This window comes from Lampris incognitus, chromosome 9 (genome assembly GCF_029633865.1).
Source record: "Lampris incognitus isolate fLamInc1 chromosome 9, fLamInc1.hap2, whole genome shotgun sequence".
In the NCBI taxonomy this organism is placed as follows: domain Eukaryota; kingdom Metazoa; phylum Chordata; class Actinopteri; order Lampriformes; family Lampridae; genus Lampris; species Lampris incognitus.
The window spans coordinates 54710484-54726045 of record NC_079219.1 but is presented as its reverse complement, the minus strand read 5'-3'; the positions used below and the strand labels follow the sequence as shown (position 1 = coordinate 54726045).

Sequence of the window (15562 nt, the reverse complement as noted above, 5' to 3'; positions counted from 1 at the left end):
ACGCAACCTCCAGCGCACACTGGGGCGGTTTGCAGCTGAGTGTGAAAAGGCCGGGATGAGAGTCAGCACCTCCAAATCTGAGGCCATGGTTCTCTAGCGGAAAATGGTGGATTGCCCCCTCCCAGTTGGGGATGAGTTGTTGCCTCAAGTGAAGTAGTTCAAGTATCTCAGGGTCTTGTTCATGAGTGAGGGTAGAATGGAGCGGGAGTTTGACAGGCGGATTTGTGCAGCATCAATAGTAATGTGGATGTTGTACCGGACCATTGTGGTGAAGAGGGAGCTGAGCTGGAAGGCAAAGCTCTCAATTTACAAGTCAATCTTCGTTCCAACCCTCAGTTATGGTCATGAGCTTTGGGTAGTGACCGAAAGGATGAGATCGCAGATACAAGCGGCTGAAATGAGTTTCCTCCGTAGGGTGTCTGGGCTCAGCCTTAGAGATGGGTGAGCAACTCGGACATCCAGAGGGAGCTCAGAGTAGAGCCGCTGCTCCTTCGCGTCGAAAGGAGCCACCAGTTGAGGTGGTTCGGTCATCTGATTAGGATGCCTCCTGAGCACCTTCCTTTGGAGGTTTTCCAGGCACGTCCAACTGGGAGGAGACCCGGGGTAGACCCAGAACTTGTTGGAGGGACTACATGTCCAATCTGGCCTGGGAACACCTTGGGATCCCCCAGGAGGAGCTGGAGGGCATTGCTGGGGGGAGGGATGTCTAGAGTACCCTACTTAGCTTGCTGCCACCACAACCTGACCCTGAGAAGAGGCTGATGATGACATGAATAATGTAATATCCACATTATATTGTGTTATTATGGTATAATATATACATCTAGTTTATCATTCCTTTGTCCCAGGCCAACAGAAACAGGTGGATCCTGAGCTTTTCAGAGTCTTCTACACCTTCTGGAAGGAGACGGAGGCCGAGGCGCAGGAAGTCAACCTCCCCTCTGAGGTCATAGACCAGCTCGACAACAGCGAATGTGTCTACAAGTTGTCCTCCTGTGTCAAGACCTCCCACGGTGTCGGCAAAATTGCCATGACCCAAAAGCGACTGTTTTTGATCACAGAAGGACGACTAGGTTTCCTGGAAATCGCCAAGTTTAGAGACATACAGGTGAGGGGGACGCAACATTTTCTGAGACGTTAAGTTGAGAGATAGATTCTCTTGAAATTAATTTCCCTTTTAAAACCAAGTTTAGAGACATAAAGGCCAGCAGCAAAAGCAAGGACGTAAGCAAGGGATTTTATGCTCTCCTTCAAAAGACATGCTTTCTCAAGTGTTTTCCTTTGGGTTGGCGATAGTTTATTATGTTTTTATTATAATTATAATTATTATTATTTTGTTGCTCAATCTCTTGTCTCAGTCCATTATCATTGGCTGTCGTAGGTAAAACCAGTCAAATCCACTCTGCATTTAAGATCTCTATGTCCTGTTTTCTTTTCTCTTTCTGTCTCTCTAGGAGGTAAAGATCTCCTCAGCTCCTTTCCTCCTCCTTCGTATCCCCTCCCTTCATATCCACACCTGTAGCAGGACTGAGGTGTTTGAGGCCAACCTGAAAACAGAAACTGACCTCTGGAACCTCGTGGTCAAAGAGATGTGGGCTGGGCGCAAGATGGCCGACCAACACAAGGTACTCCAAAAATCGAACGACCGGGATTTCACTCCTACCCAAAACGACCGTGGGCGGTCAAAATGGCGGCCGGTTTTTAAACTCTATATTGTGTCAAGATAAATACCCAACTGAGATATTAATGCATTACATACGTATGTTAGTATGTCTGTTAAGAAACGACTGACACCAAAATTAACATTTTAGCAACTTTAATACAATTTTTCAAACAATTTAAAATGGCCGCTGTCCAACGCCTGTAAATACTGCAACGCCTCGGTGGAGTCATGGTGCGTCTGTAATGGCGTCTGTACCCAGACATGTTAGCAATAATAAAAAATCAAGTTTAGACTATTTCTCTGTACTGGAGGACGCTAGTGTGTTTCTAGGACAGAGCAATGAACTTCACGAAGGAAATGATGCGACAACACGCGTCATAAATAGTGACATGACGCACACAATCACACGCAAATTACAAGCGGTCATTTCGACCGCTCATGGTCGTTTTAGGTAGATCTTATAACTTTTTTTTTGGTGTGCAATTGATCTAAAACTAATTTTAATGCAAATATATGCAATTTAAGGAGCATTCAGGTAGCGGCAGGTCTGTATCTTTTTTTTTTTTGCAAAGTCATTAAACTTTGAAAATCCCAAAGTGTCAAAATGAAAACCTAAGATATTTCCTCCAGGTACTGTGGTTGCAGTTGAAGTGTGAATACTACTGGATTTGTCTAGGACCTGGCTAGTCTCAACTTCAGGCAGTCAGGTTGCTGAACCGATGACACACCCATATACATTGTTGTGTTATTGTGTACTTTTCTATATTTTGTATATAATGTATGAATTCATGTGTACATAGTCTATGTAGGTCTGTCGTGTTGTGTTTTTTTTTTTTTTTTGGGATGGTGTGTCCTTGTGTCCCTTGTGTTAAGGCAGAGAGAGCCAGAGCACAATAATTTCATTGTATTTCAGTACACATGACGTCAAAGTTGAACTTGAATCAAATTTTAATTGAAATAACCGAATTCATCTCCCGATGGGCACATTCTTGTTGTTGTGACTCTCACTCAGGGATACTTCAGCTGCTGTTGCAGGGAACTGAACTGAGGAGCGGTTATCCTCACTACACATTCAAGATTCAAGAGTTTTATTTGTCATGTACACACACGTACAAGTCCCGAGTGCAGTGACATGAATGATGGGCATCACATGACGCCCATCATGGTCAAGTCAGGTCAAGTCAATTTTATTTGTATAGCCCAATATCATAAATTACAAATTTGCCTCAAGGGGCTTTACAGCAACATAACATCCTGTCCTTAGACCCTCTCATCAGATAAGGAACAATTCCCCCCCAAAAGAAACCTTTAACAGGGAGAAAAAATAGGTAGAAACCTCAGGGAGAGCCACAGAGGAGGGGCAGGTATTTGCACAAGGTGCAATGGATGTGGTGTTTACACAATTTACACAATGCAACGTTGAAAGAGGATAACAGAATTATAATGAAATTATAAAATATAAAGAATATGACGAGGAGGATGCCAAGCAGTGTCCAGACGCCACCAGAACAGCCCAGGACCAGAGCCACGCGACCACCATCGCCATGAAAAAAAAAAAAAAAGAGTCACACATCCTGGTGAGAGAAGGATATAACATTAAAACAGGATGAAAAAATTATATGGGTTCATAAGATATATAAAAAGAAGATGTGACGAGGGGATGCCAAGCAGCGTCCAGGTGGCGACCACCGTCACCATGGAGACCGGGGAGGAGGACAGACTGCACGTGCACACAAGGGAGACTCGCATCACACCATTCACACACAGAAGAAGAGAAAGGAGAAGACATCATTCAGAGGAAGAGAAAAGACACGTGAGAGAAGAGAACAGTTTGCAATAGTCAGTAATCTATACTCTATGATCTGGTCGGCAGGACAGCGGTTGGTGAATTGACCGACCCGCCATTCAGTACAGGTCGTGAAGCGCTCAACTTAAAGGCAGCTAATTGTAGGCTAAGGTGAAAAGTTGGTGCCCCTGAAGAGACTATGCACCTGACTACATATTCTCAACTGTACAGTGTCTTTCGCATTTGAAAAGTTCTCAAACAATATTTATGAACTAGAGAATCCCCTTAGGCCATTTAACAGAATAATAATTTTGCATAATCTGCTATCAGGTTACCTATTCAGTAAACCTGTTGTTGTGGAAGTGTGAGCTGAATAAAGTTCTTTAGATCAATTTTCAGTAGATTTTCAATCAGATCAGTAGATCAGTTCCTCTGGCCTGTAGATGGCCCGTGTTTTAGATTCATCTCCAGTGCTGCTGTTTTACTGCCACAGTGCACTGTGTACCTCATGAGGCTCTCTCTGTATGTCTGCCTAGGACCCTCAGTACATGGCCCAGGCCCTGACCAACGTCCTGCTGATGGATGCTGTAGTGGGTTGTCTGCAAACACAGGGGTCCATCTACGCCGCCTCCAAACTAGCTTACTTCGACAAGGTCAAACATGAAGGTACTGCTGAGAGGATAAATTTACCCACGTCAGCTGCTGTTTTCACCACCTGAATCCTGTTTACCACTATAACTCATGCTACCACTTCCCAGCACTCACATGATGCTAAAAGCTTTATTAGTGTTGGGTGCTCGACTTGAAGATACCTTTAAACTGAGAAGAACAATCACATGGAACTTTGCTAATTAGTATATCACCCATTTCCTATCTGGCTTGTCAATATACATTCTGATTTTCTCTCGCTCTCTCTCCCCACCCTCGCTGTCTCCTCTCTCTCGCTCTCTTTCTCTCCCTCCTCTCTCCCTCGCTCTGTCTCTCCTCTGTCTCTCGCTCTCTCTCCTCTCTCCCTCCGCTCTCTTTTGTTCTCTCTCTCCTTTCTCACTTCTCTCGCTCTCTCACTCACCCTCCCCTCTCTCTCTATCTCTCTCTCGCTCTCTCTTGCTCTCTCTCCTCTCTTGCTTGCTCTCTCGCTCTCGCTCCTCTCTCTCCGTCTCTCATCCCCCCCCCCTCTACTCTTGCTCATATTTCTGACCAGTGCCAATGATGGTGCCTAAGACCACCTCAGAGGCTCTGAAACACAAGATTAACCCTTCGCTGAACATGGCTGAGACCCAGACCGTGCACGCCCTGCTGTACACGCCAGGTGAGACGTCATCTATTCTCTCTGCAGCCGTGTTTCCATCCCAAAGCTACCAAGCAAACACCCCGCATACAGACGCAGCTTTCTCTTAATAAGCATTCAGCAGAAAAACAGATAAGGCTTCATGAGACCTACTGTGAAAGAAGAATAAAATATTAGCTATAAGACAAGACCTGTGTAGAGAAATCTGCAAAGTGAATTTTCATAACTCTTTATTGCGCAATTGTGTAAACGATGCCCCATTTAGTTGTTTTTTTTCTTCAGACTTTGGCATTTATATTCAGTATTTCTTATTTTTAACCTAGAAACTGCATAAAATTTTGCTCTTACCAGTAAACTGTGTCTGAGAATTATCATTAGAAAATGCTACCGTACTAGAATGGCTTGCAGCTTCATGTTTTAAACTTAGATGAGCTTTACAACCCTAAATCAACAAGAGGTCGTGTAGCTTTACTCCTTTTTTAGCCAGATAAATGGTACCAAAATGAAAATAAACATGGGGGGGGGGGTTGATGGGCCAAAAAAATTCATTCTTCGCAAAAACTGCAGGTCAAATTCAACATGTTAAAAGGTCTAGATTAGCTTCTTTGCTAAAACTCATTTGTCATTTGTAATCTCATTTCCATTACCTAGAAATGGGATACACGATTTTTTTTGAAAATGTACTTCTAGATCATGATCCTCAGCTTTAGAAAATACATAAATGGCAGCACAGTATTGTGTAGATGCTGTGAGCTCCACCGTGACAGAAAACAGGAGGTAATTACATTTTGGGATGGAGCTTTTGTGTGATTTTGTGATGAAAGATGTTGTGATTCATTTTCCACTTACGGGCAGTTAAACGCTTGTGAAACTGACAATGTGCCCCATTTTTTTATTCGGCAACAAGATGGACCAAAATCAATAGATTGATTGATAGATATGATGCTGCATGGTATTTATTATTTTTCCATGAGCTCATGCATTGAGTCATTATAGCAGAAACAGAAATTTTCCTGTAATAGTGCCCACTCACGATTTCTTTCATCCATAATCCATCTGCGGGCCTGGAGATGCCCAATAGCAGCAATCTCAAATACCTGCCCCCATTTCCCTCAGGTGGTACTTCAGCACAGCAAAGAGAAAGCCCAATAATTTTTGAAATATGAGACTGGCCTTATTTGTGTCGGAAGATGGCGGCGCCAATTCACGTTTGCAGCGGCCTCACCCAGTACCGTCCAGTCAGTGTCTTTGTCCACGTCTGTGTTTAAGTTTGTTGTTTGATGATTGAGAGAGCTGGCGCTGGATCGGCCGGGAGAGCTTGGTCTGCTGCGTCCTGTGGGCCCAGGGACCACGGCCCTGCCTGGAGCTGTGCCCGAAGAGGAAACACTGAGGGCGGTCTGACGGGGTGCGGAAGCGGGGGCAGGCTAAGCTAACTGCTAGCCCATGCAGACCGGCAGTTCCCATAACACCGATGGCGGTCTGGCGGTGGCCTCGCCTAGCCTTGACTGTGTTTTTAGTGTCGTCGTGTGGAATGCGGGGAGGTGGGTCGAAGGTGTCTGGCTGGGAGAGCTGGCGCTGGATCGGCTGAGGGTGCGGAAGCGGGGCTGGCTAAGCTAACTGCTAGCCCATGCAGACCGCTAGTTCCAACAGTCATCCTGGCTGGCGTTCATTCTCCTGGACAGTGATTTTGTTTCTTTTTTAGTTTGGCTATATGTGTGTCAGTGTGGCTATATGTGTTCTTGTAGTTTTTGGATGTGTGTTTTTGTCTTTGTGTTGCACTGCTGTGGGCTGAGGGAAACGATGAAATGACAAGTAAAGTGTTTCTGATTCTGATTTTCTGAACAGGATTAAAGGGGCAGTGCTGTCGGTAGTGGCTTCCTTTTTTCCAGTTCTCTGTCAGAGATAATCATTTACTGGCGTCCAGGTTTACATGTAAAGGTCTCCTCATGCTTACAGAGGGACAGGGCCCGGAGTCACGGAGCAAGAGTCATTACAATCTGTAAAATGGAGTTCAAGAGCCCCAAACATGGGAAGTATCTTGGTTTCCACCTTCCCCTTTGTGTTGAAATATTGTATTACTTCCTGTTGCACTGCCGTCTAAACAGGGAAATTGAGATTGGTGCCGTTTGCCAATTTCCAAAGGCCACGGGCGAGCACGACCTAGATAAGATCTAGGTCAAAACAAAGTTCGGTTTTCACATATGTTTGACAGAGAGAAGAGGGGGAGGTTGATATGTGATGGACGGTGTGTGTTTCCAGAGGCACAAACGCTGCACACTTTCACAATTTGTCTCTCGCCCATGTCTCTCCCTCTGCTAATGCAGCTGTATGGGAGGTGGTGCTGACCTAGAGAGGCAGGATTTAGACCAGAACACCCATCTGCATGGTTAGGATGGGGTTAATTGATTTAAGCTAAAATGTGTTTGGTTGCTTGATGTAGTGTGTGTGTGTGTGTGTGTGTGTGTGTGTGTGTGTGTGTGTGTGTGTGTGTGTGTGTGTGTGTGTGTGTGTGTGTGTGTGTGTGTGTGTGTGAGTGGTGATTTTCCATGGAAACGTCCTCATATAAAGGATTGAACTTGCTATGTTTTGTAGAAGGATGCAGGGCGTCTCTCGAGAGCTTGTTGGTGTTTTTCAGATAGAGGACAAAGGTTGCCAGCTGGTTTCTGGTCTTGGTGGATGGACGGTGTTTTTGTGTGTGTGTACTGGTTTCTATTTTTCCTGTTACAATATCTTGAAATATGTGGAATAAATGAATAGTTTGACATTGGTGAGGGTTGGAATGAGTATGGGTAGTTGGGTGTTGACCAAAAGGGTGAGATCGCGGATACAAGCGGCTGAAATGAGTTTCCTCTGTAGGGTGTCTGGGCTCAGCCTTAGAGATTCCATTGCCTCCCATGTTGGGAGGCAATGGAATAGACCGCTACGCTACCCGGACGCCCCGGGTTGGATGTGTTTATCAGTGAACAAAAGCACTTGGACACTTAAGAATTCTGGACTGCGTGCCTCTGACAGTTCAGTCAGCAGGAGTGCGGTTTGGACCGATGTATTACAGGAAATTCGGAAGGTCGTGTCACGTTTGGGACAACCTGTTTCTACACCACTTCACCCGGATGACGCAACCTTAACCAATTTCTGGCGTTACTGTTTTTAACGTTAAACCTAACCTTATCCTGATGTTAACTTCCAGCTGAAATGGTGTAGAAATGATGTCCTCACATCTTTGGTGGCATTTAAGACCTCTCTTATGAAGTCCCTTAAGACTACAAGGTATGAGTGCCTGGCCAAGCAAGTGTGTGTGCATGTGAGAGAGACTCCTTTCCCCTGTGAGAGAGACTCCTTTCCCCTGTGAGAGAGACTCCTTTCCCCTCTGCTATCTCACTCCATCTCTCTCCCCCCATCTTTTTCTCTTTCATTTTATCTGTCCACCACGACCGCCCTCTGCCCCCTCCCCCTGCCTTCATCTCCCGCTCTTCTTGGCGCCCTCCATCTGTCCCTGTTATTCCTCTACCTCGCTCTTCCTCTCTCGCTCCCCAGGCCAGCTGAGCTGTACCGACTCGGACAGAGACCGGAACCCGAAGCTGTGGGTCGCCCTGAGCGGCGGGCAGGTGGTTGTGTTTGATGCGGCCAGCTGGTCCATGCTGCAGGACTGCATCCAGGTCGGAGCCTCGCAGCTGGTGAGGACGGACTCAAACTCACGACCTGAACCTGTTTTTTAGCTCTGCAAATCACAAGGGATTTGACTCGGTGGGCTTCTCACTTGTAGGGTGTGACAGAAAATATCAAGTTCAACAGCCTAGCCAAGGGAAGTATAGAACTACAGGGAAAATAGAATAAATGTAGAAAAAAGTAAAAGTTTTCCTTTACCCGAAATACTGCATAACATAGTAAATAAATTCACTATATTACATTAATAAATGTGTTATATGAAACAATACATTTATTCGTTAAAGAAAGAGATTTGATGTTAAGATATGCTAAGTCTAATCTCTCTGATGTTCACACGTGTTCACAGATGCACACAAATCCAGGAATTGACCTTACATATTCCTAGTATCGTTTGATTTTCCATAATATAAAGGAAATTTAAGCATTTTTGTTGCTCTGTGAAGCCCCGTGTGACAAATTTACTTTCCAAAAGGAGCACAATCAGCTTGATTTGAATTTTTTCTCCAAAATCTGTGTATTTTACTAATCACCAAACAATGTCAGCTAATCATAGAATTTATTTTAACAAAAAAAAATTTTTTTTTTTTCATTTTCCCTTTTTTCTCCAATTTTTACCCGGACAATTACCCCACTCTTCCGAGCCGTCCCGGTCAGTGCTCCGCCCCCTCTGCCGATCCGGGGAGGGCTGCAGACTACCACATGCCTCCTCCGACACATGTGGAGTCGCCAGCCGCTTCTTTTCACCTGTGAGGAGTTTCGCCAGGGGGACGTAGCGCATGGGAGGATCATGCTATTCCCCCCAGTTCCCCCTCCCCCCCAAACAGGTGCCCCAACCGACCAGAGGAGGCGATAGTGCAGTGATCAGGACACAAACCCACATTCGGCTTCCCATCCGCATACACGGCCAATTGTGTCTGTAGGGACGTTCGACCCAGCCAGAGTTAACACGGGGATTCAAACAGGCGATACCCGTGTTGGTAGGCAATGGAAGAGACCGCTACGCCACCTGGATGCCCCTGAACTTTTTATAATGTTGATAGATAGTCAATAGTGGACATGTAGTGTGCATACATTTACACATACTTCTGACAGTGCCACTAAAACAACCACTATGCTCAGTAATCCAGGTAAGAACATCACAGAAAGTTGAATCAGTTCATCTGGACACAAATGTTGTGTCCAGATGAACTGATTCAACTTTCTGTGAACCACTATTATTCATTCCCAGTGTGTTGTATTCTCATCCATATTGCACACAAATTGCTTTTCACCCCCGCCCCATCTTCTTCTATGACTTCTTGCAGAAATGCATGGTGGGACTGAACCAGGAGCAGGTGTGGATTGGTTCCCAGGACTCGGTGATCTACATCATTGACACTCGCAGCATGTCCTGTAACAAACAGCTGACTGAACACCGGCACGAGGTCACCGGCCTCACCGTGGACAACAGAGACCACCAGAGCAGGTGCAGATACATGTCTCTGATGGACTTCAGTTATCTTACCTTTTGATCCTATTCACAATATTATCAGAATGAGGAATAAAGGCGTCCGGGTAGCGTAGCGGTCTATTCTGTTGCCTACCAACACGGGGCTCGCCGGTTTGAATCCCCATGTTACCTCCGGCTTGGTCGGGCGTCCCTACAGACACAATTGGCCGTGTCTGAGGGTGGGAAGCCGGATGTGGGTATGTGTCCTGGTCGCTGCACTAGTGCCTCCTCTGGTCAGTCGGGACGCCTGTTCGGGGGGGTAGCGTGATCCTCCCACGCATTACGTCCCCCTGGCAAAACTCCTCACTATCAGGTGAAAAGAAGTGTCTGGCGACTCCACATGTATTGGAGGAGGCATGTGGTAGTCTGCAGCCCTCCCTGGATCGGCAGAAGGGGTGGAGCAGCAACCAGGACAGCTCGGAAGAGCGGGGTAATTTGCCAGGTACAATTGTGGAGTAAAGAGGGGGGAAAATCCCCGCAAAAAAAGAACGAGGAATAAAAGGACAGTTTTACTGTTTAGTGCAGGTATTTGAGATTGCTGCTATTGGGCATCTCTTATTTTGTCATACTTGTCCGGACAAACCAACAGTCAGCCAGTTCAGTACATATCAATATTCAAAGAATATCTCAATTAAAAGTCATGCAGTCATAAAATAGATCAAATACAGCAACTGATTTAAAAGAAACTCATGACAGTGAGCTTTCGGTGCCTGATTAAAAGTGGAAATTTTCCAGCACTTGTGTGATTCACACAGTGTTAAAGTGACAGCCTCGCTTTACCTTTCTGTCTCACCATCTGCATATATGTGTCTATAAACATATATCACAAATCCTCAGCAATTTTAAAATACTCATACAAGATAGCGCAAATTACTACACGTTTCCATCAACTGGTGTTTTTTGAATAAACAACCTCCCATGTGGGTGGCACGGTGGCGCAGTGGTTAGCGTGGTCGCCTCACAGCAAGAAGGTCCTGGATTGGAGCCCCGGGGTAGCCCAACCTTGGGGGTCATCCCGGGTCATCCTCTGTGTGGAGTTTGCATGTTCTCCCCGTGTCTACGTGGGTTTCCTCCAGGTGCTCCGGTTTCCTCCCACAGTCCAAAGACATGTGGGTCAGGTGAATCGGCCGTACTAAAATGCCTCTAGGTGTGTGTGTGTGTGCGTGTGTGTGTGTGTGTGTGTGTGTGTGTGTTTGGGCTTTGTGATGGCCTGGCGGCCTGTCCAGGGTGTCTCCCCGCCTGCCGCCCAATGACTGCTGGGATAGGTTCCAGCAGGATAAGGGGTTTGGATAATGGATGGATGGATTATGAGCAACTTCAAATTTTACCAAAAAAAACAAAAACAAAAAAAAAACAGTTGGATGGAAACATGCCGTCTGTTTCTCCACCTCTCCCTCTTTTTCTCCCAGTCAGCAGCCATATTCCAGCAGCTGTGACGGCACCATCCTGCAGTGGGATTCCTCAAGTCTCAAAGTGAAGCGACAGTTCAAGATCGACTGCGACTGCCTGACCTCCATACAGATTCACGACGGCGCCCTCTGGTGCTGTATGTGAACATGCTTCCCTTCTCCATGTTCTTTATTTTCTTTAATATCTCAGTGTAGCTCAGTAATTCATGTCACGTTTTTCACTCACACACACTCGCGCCGATGTCAACACGTGCAGAGAACACACACACACACGGCTCAAGTCTTTTTGATTGTCACAGCATTGAATTGCACTCGTTTGAGAGCGCCACCTGTCTTTCCCTTGATGTTTCACCGCTCACATGTTGAACGTTTTTCTGCATCCTGACTGATTCTGTTTGTAATACTGTCTCCTAATCCTCCTTTTGTTATGTTCTGGTTCTTTACATCCAGGCGGCATGTAGGTTAAGGGTCACAAAAAGGGCAATGAATGACAGCCCCCTTGTCGACACAAATAACTGTAGTGTGTCCACCTGTTTTGGACCAAGAAGAGAAAAGGCTCTGCATCCCTTATCTTCTATGTGTGTGCAGGTTGTGGTGATAGCATCGTGGCGCTGAAGAAGAACGGGACACCACAGAGAAGGGTCACACTTCCTGATGACTTACAGGGCGTTCCCAGTTGCTTCAGCAGCTTCATCCTTGTCCAGGAGGTGAGTCAGCAAACAAATAAGTCAAGCAGTGTCACATTGGACAGTCTGTTGGACGGTCTACAAGGGAAACGTCACAATTTTCAACATGATCTGTCTCTTTCTGTATCTAGCTATAATACTGAGCAATCTTCTATGTGTCTCTGAAACGCCGCCGAAATTGTGCCTGCTGGTGACATCACTGGCGAACAACCCGTCACTGAAAACACATTTGGTTGCTTGCCAATTGGCTGCAATGTTTAAGAAAATGCAAACATCAACGCTACATGCAGCTTCAGAAGAAAACCGCACTGCATGGCGGCGCAAATTCACGTTTGCAGCAGCCTCACCCAATACCGGTGTGGGAAGATGGCGGCACGAATATATATGTTTGCGGCGGCCTCACCCAGTACCGTCCATGCAGTGTCTTTGTCTTCGTTTGATGGCTGGGAGAGCCTGGTCTGCGCCTGAAGAGGAAACACCGAGGGCGGTCTGACAGGATGCGAAAGCGGGGCAGGCTAAGCTAACTGCTAGCCCATGCAGACCGGCAGTTCCGATAACACCGAGGGCGGTCTGGCGGCGGCCTCGCCTGGTGTTGACTGTGTTTTAGTGTCGTCATGTGGAGTGCGGGGGAGCTGTGTCGAGGGTGTCTGGCTGGGAGAGCTGGCGTTGGATCGGCTGGGGGAACCTGGTCTGCTGCGTCCGGTGGGCCCAGGAACCACGGCCCTGCCAGAGCTGTGCCTGAGGAGGAAACACCAAGGGCGGTCTGACAGGATGTGGAAGCAGAGCAGACTAAGCGAACTGCTAGCCCATGCAGACCGGCAGTTCCGATAACACCAAGGGTGGTCTGACAGGACGCGGAAGCGGGGCAGGCTAAGCTAACTGCTAACCCATGCAGACCGGCAGTTCTGGCAGTCATCCTGGCTGGCGTTCGTTCTCTGGATGGTGGAATTTTTGGACTGTGTTGCACTGAGTGGACTGTGTTGTTAGCTGTTTGTTTGATTTTTTTTTGTGTGTGTGTGTGTGTTTTTTTATCTTTTGTGTTGCACTGCTGGGGGAAACGGAATTTTGTTTCTTTTGTGTACGCAAGTACATGGAAGAAATGACAATAGATTGTTCCTGATTCCTGCAAACAGCTTGTACTGCTGTTGCAACACATGCAGCCTGTCGGCAAACCAGGAAGTAAGATGTCGGCAGAACACTCTCCAGCCGTCGCCACTGCTTCAGCGGGTGTCTGTTGGCCGCCGTCCATTTAGTTTTCCTCGGTGCTTGCAAATGAGGTTAAACGGCCCAGAGTTTGTGGAGGGCGAGCACCTGACTTGATTTTACAGGAACTGAAGAGAAAAAAAGATCGTCACAGTGAAACGCTTGTGTTGTAAGGTCCACTGCTCCGGAGACGTGTTGGCAAAATAAGATGGAAGATGCAGCAGCTTACTGACGCAAATGCCAGTGTGTGTGTTAAATCCTCCAGCACTTCAGATGAACAAACTCTTGACTTGTGATTTTATGCGTACTGTACATGCACCCTTCCATACATATGCAGAAATGCAAACATTTATGCATATTGTGTGTCTGTGTGTGTGCGTGTGTGTGTGGTAGCGAGGTCAGTTGTGGACGGGCTGTACCAACTCTGGGGAGCTGTTCCTGTGGTATACGAAGGACCACGACACACCCTTCAAAAGGATCTCGCTGCCGGTCAGCTCTGGAGTCACCTGTATGATCCGAGTGAAGGACCAGGTCAGTTTCTCACATCACACGGCAGCAACGTGTCGGATGATAAAACTGTAGTACCCACACTGACAGCCGCTACGCCCAAGAGACTGCTCTTTACTGGGCTGGCAAGGCCAAAGCATTACTAATGACTGGGCGCCTGGGTGGTGTGGCGGTCTATTCCGTTGCCTACCAACACGGGGATCGCCGGTTTGAATCCCCGTGTTACCTCCGGCTTGGTCGGGCGTCCCTACAGACACAATTGGCCGTGTCTGCGGGGAGGAACCCGGGTGTAGGTATGTGTCCTGCACTAGCGCCTCCTCTGGTCGGTCAGGGCGCCTGTTCGGGGAGGAGGGGGAACTGGGGAGAATAGCGTGATCCTCCCACGCCTTTTGGGGGTTTTACTTGATAAAAAACAAACAATTACGTAATCAATTAATTTTGTGGCAACTGATTAATCGACAAATCATTTCAGGCCCAGGTCATAGTTGCGTTTTATCTGTCCCCTCTCTCTCCTCCTCTCTCGCCTTTTACCTGACCCCTCATCACTCATCCTTTATCTTCGCCCCTCTCTCGTCTCCCGCCTCCTCCCCTCAGATCTGGGTGGGCTGCCGTGGCGTTGGAGGGCTGTGCGACGGCCAGCTGAGGAGTCAGGTTCTGATCGTGGACCCCGAGAGCCAAGTCGTCGAGAAGGAGCTGCAGGCCCATTCGGACAGTGTCCAGTCGCTCTGCTCCGCTGAGGACCGCTACGTCCTGAGCGGCTCCGCACACCACGACGGCAAGATCGCCATCTGGAAAGTTGAGTGAGCGAGAGAGAAAGAAGAAGAAGAAAGCAGGAGAAAAGAAAAAGAGAAGCACAAGAAGGAGTTAAAGGAAGGCAAAAGAAGATGAGATACCAAAGGAGAGACAAACATTGTCTCTTCTGCTGCTTTACTGTGACGGTGACATGGACAGGTTAAAGGTCAAATAGATGAGCAGGTAGAGGACGTTTGTTTGGAAGAGAGAAGAAAGTAAGAAACCAAAGAAAAGACGGTCTTTAGGCATGCTCAGTAATCCAGGTAAGAAACCACAGAAGGTTGAATCAGTTCATCTGGACACCTTTACTGACAGACACGTTGGAAGACGCCACAACAGGGGACCAGCCGATCGAAGACAGGAGGAGGATTCTGTTTGTGGCGGGAGAGTCAGAAAAGTTGAGACACATATTTTCCAAACATGGCATCTCAGTTGCTTTCAAACCCCAAAACACGCTGTGCCAAAAATTGGTCCGCCCCAAGGATCGGGTCCCCCGGCACCAACAGAGCAATATAGTGTACGCTGTTAAGTGCCAGGAGGATTGCCGTGACTTGTACACTGGGGAAACTAAACAGACGCTGGCCAAGAGGATGGCACAACACAGGAGAGCTAACACGTCAGGCCAGGACTCCGCAGTCTACACCATCTACAGGCCGGTGGCCACTCTGTCAAGGATGAGGATGTGCACCTCCTTGATAGGGAGGAACGCTGGTTTGAACGGGGAGTCAAAGAGGCCATCAGTGTGAAGAGGGAACGACCATCCCTGATCCGAGGGTAGGCCCAAGAGTACATCTGTCGCCATCTTACAATGCTGTGATTGCAACTATTCCCCAACCCTCTGTGAATAGTACACATGGCCATTGTAACGCCAGTTAATGGTCACGGTAATTTGCATATGAAACTGGTCGTTGGTTCGGGTCATTATGCCACTGTATTGTTTTTTTTTTTATTCATGATTTTTCCCTTTTTCTCCCAATTTAGTGGCCAATCGATCCCTATTTTAGTTCAAACACCCACCCTCGTACTGCGTGCGTTCGCCAACTGCATCTCTCCAGCCGGCAGTCTCGAAGGAG

The 15562-nt window shown here is 47.2% G+C and overlaps 1 protein-coding gene across 1 annotated transcript in view; it reads left to right on the top strand.

Annotated features, from left to right (window-relative positions):
- LOC130118226 (DENN domain-containing protein 3-like) overlaps window positions 1–14501 on the top strand; it is a 61890-nt gene extending 47389 nt beyond the window's left edge. The window contains exons 19-28 of the mRNA XM_056286624.1: window positions 849–1108; window positions 1455–1625; window positions 3986–4115; window positions 4651–4758; window positions 8272–8411; window positions 9708–9868; window positions 11323–11438; window positions 11890–12008; window positions 13584–13721; window positions 14292–14501. Of these exons, the coding sequence (XP_056142599.1) occupies window positions 849–1108; window positions 1455–1625; window positions 3986–4115; window positions 4651–4758; window positions 8272–8411; window positions 9708–9868; window positions 11323–11438; window positions 11890–12008; window positions 13584–13721; window positions 14292–14501 (1553 nt within the window). The remainder of the gene's footprint in view (window positions 1–848; window positions 1109–1454; window positions 1626–3985; window positions 4116–4650; window positions 4759–8271; window positions 8412–9707; window positions 9869–11322; window positions 11439–11889; window positions 12009–13583; window positions 13722–14291) is intronic.
- Window positions 14502–15562: the final 1061 nt, after the last annotated feature.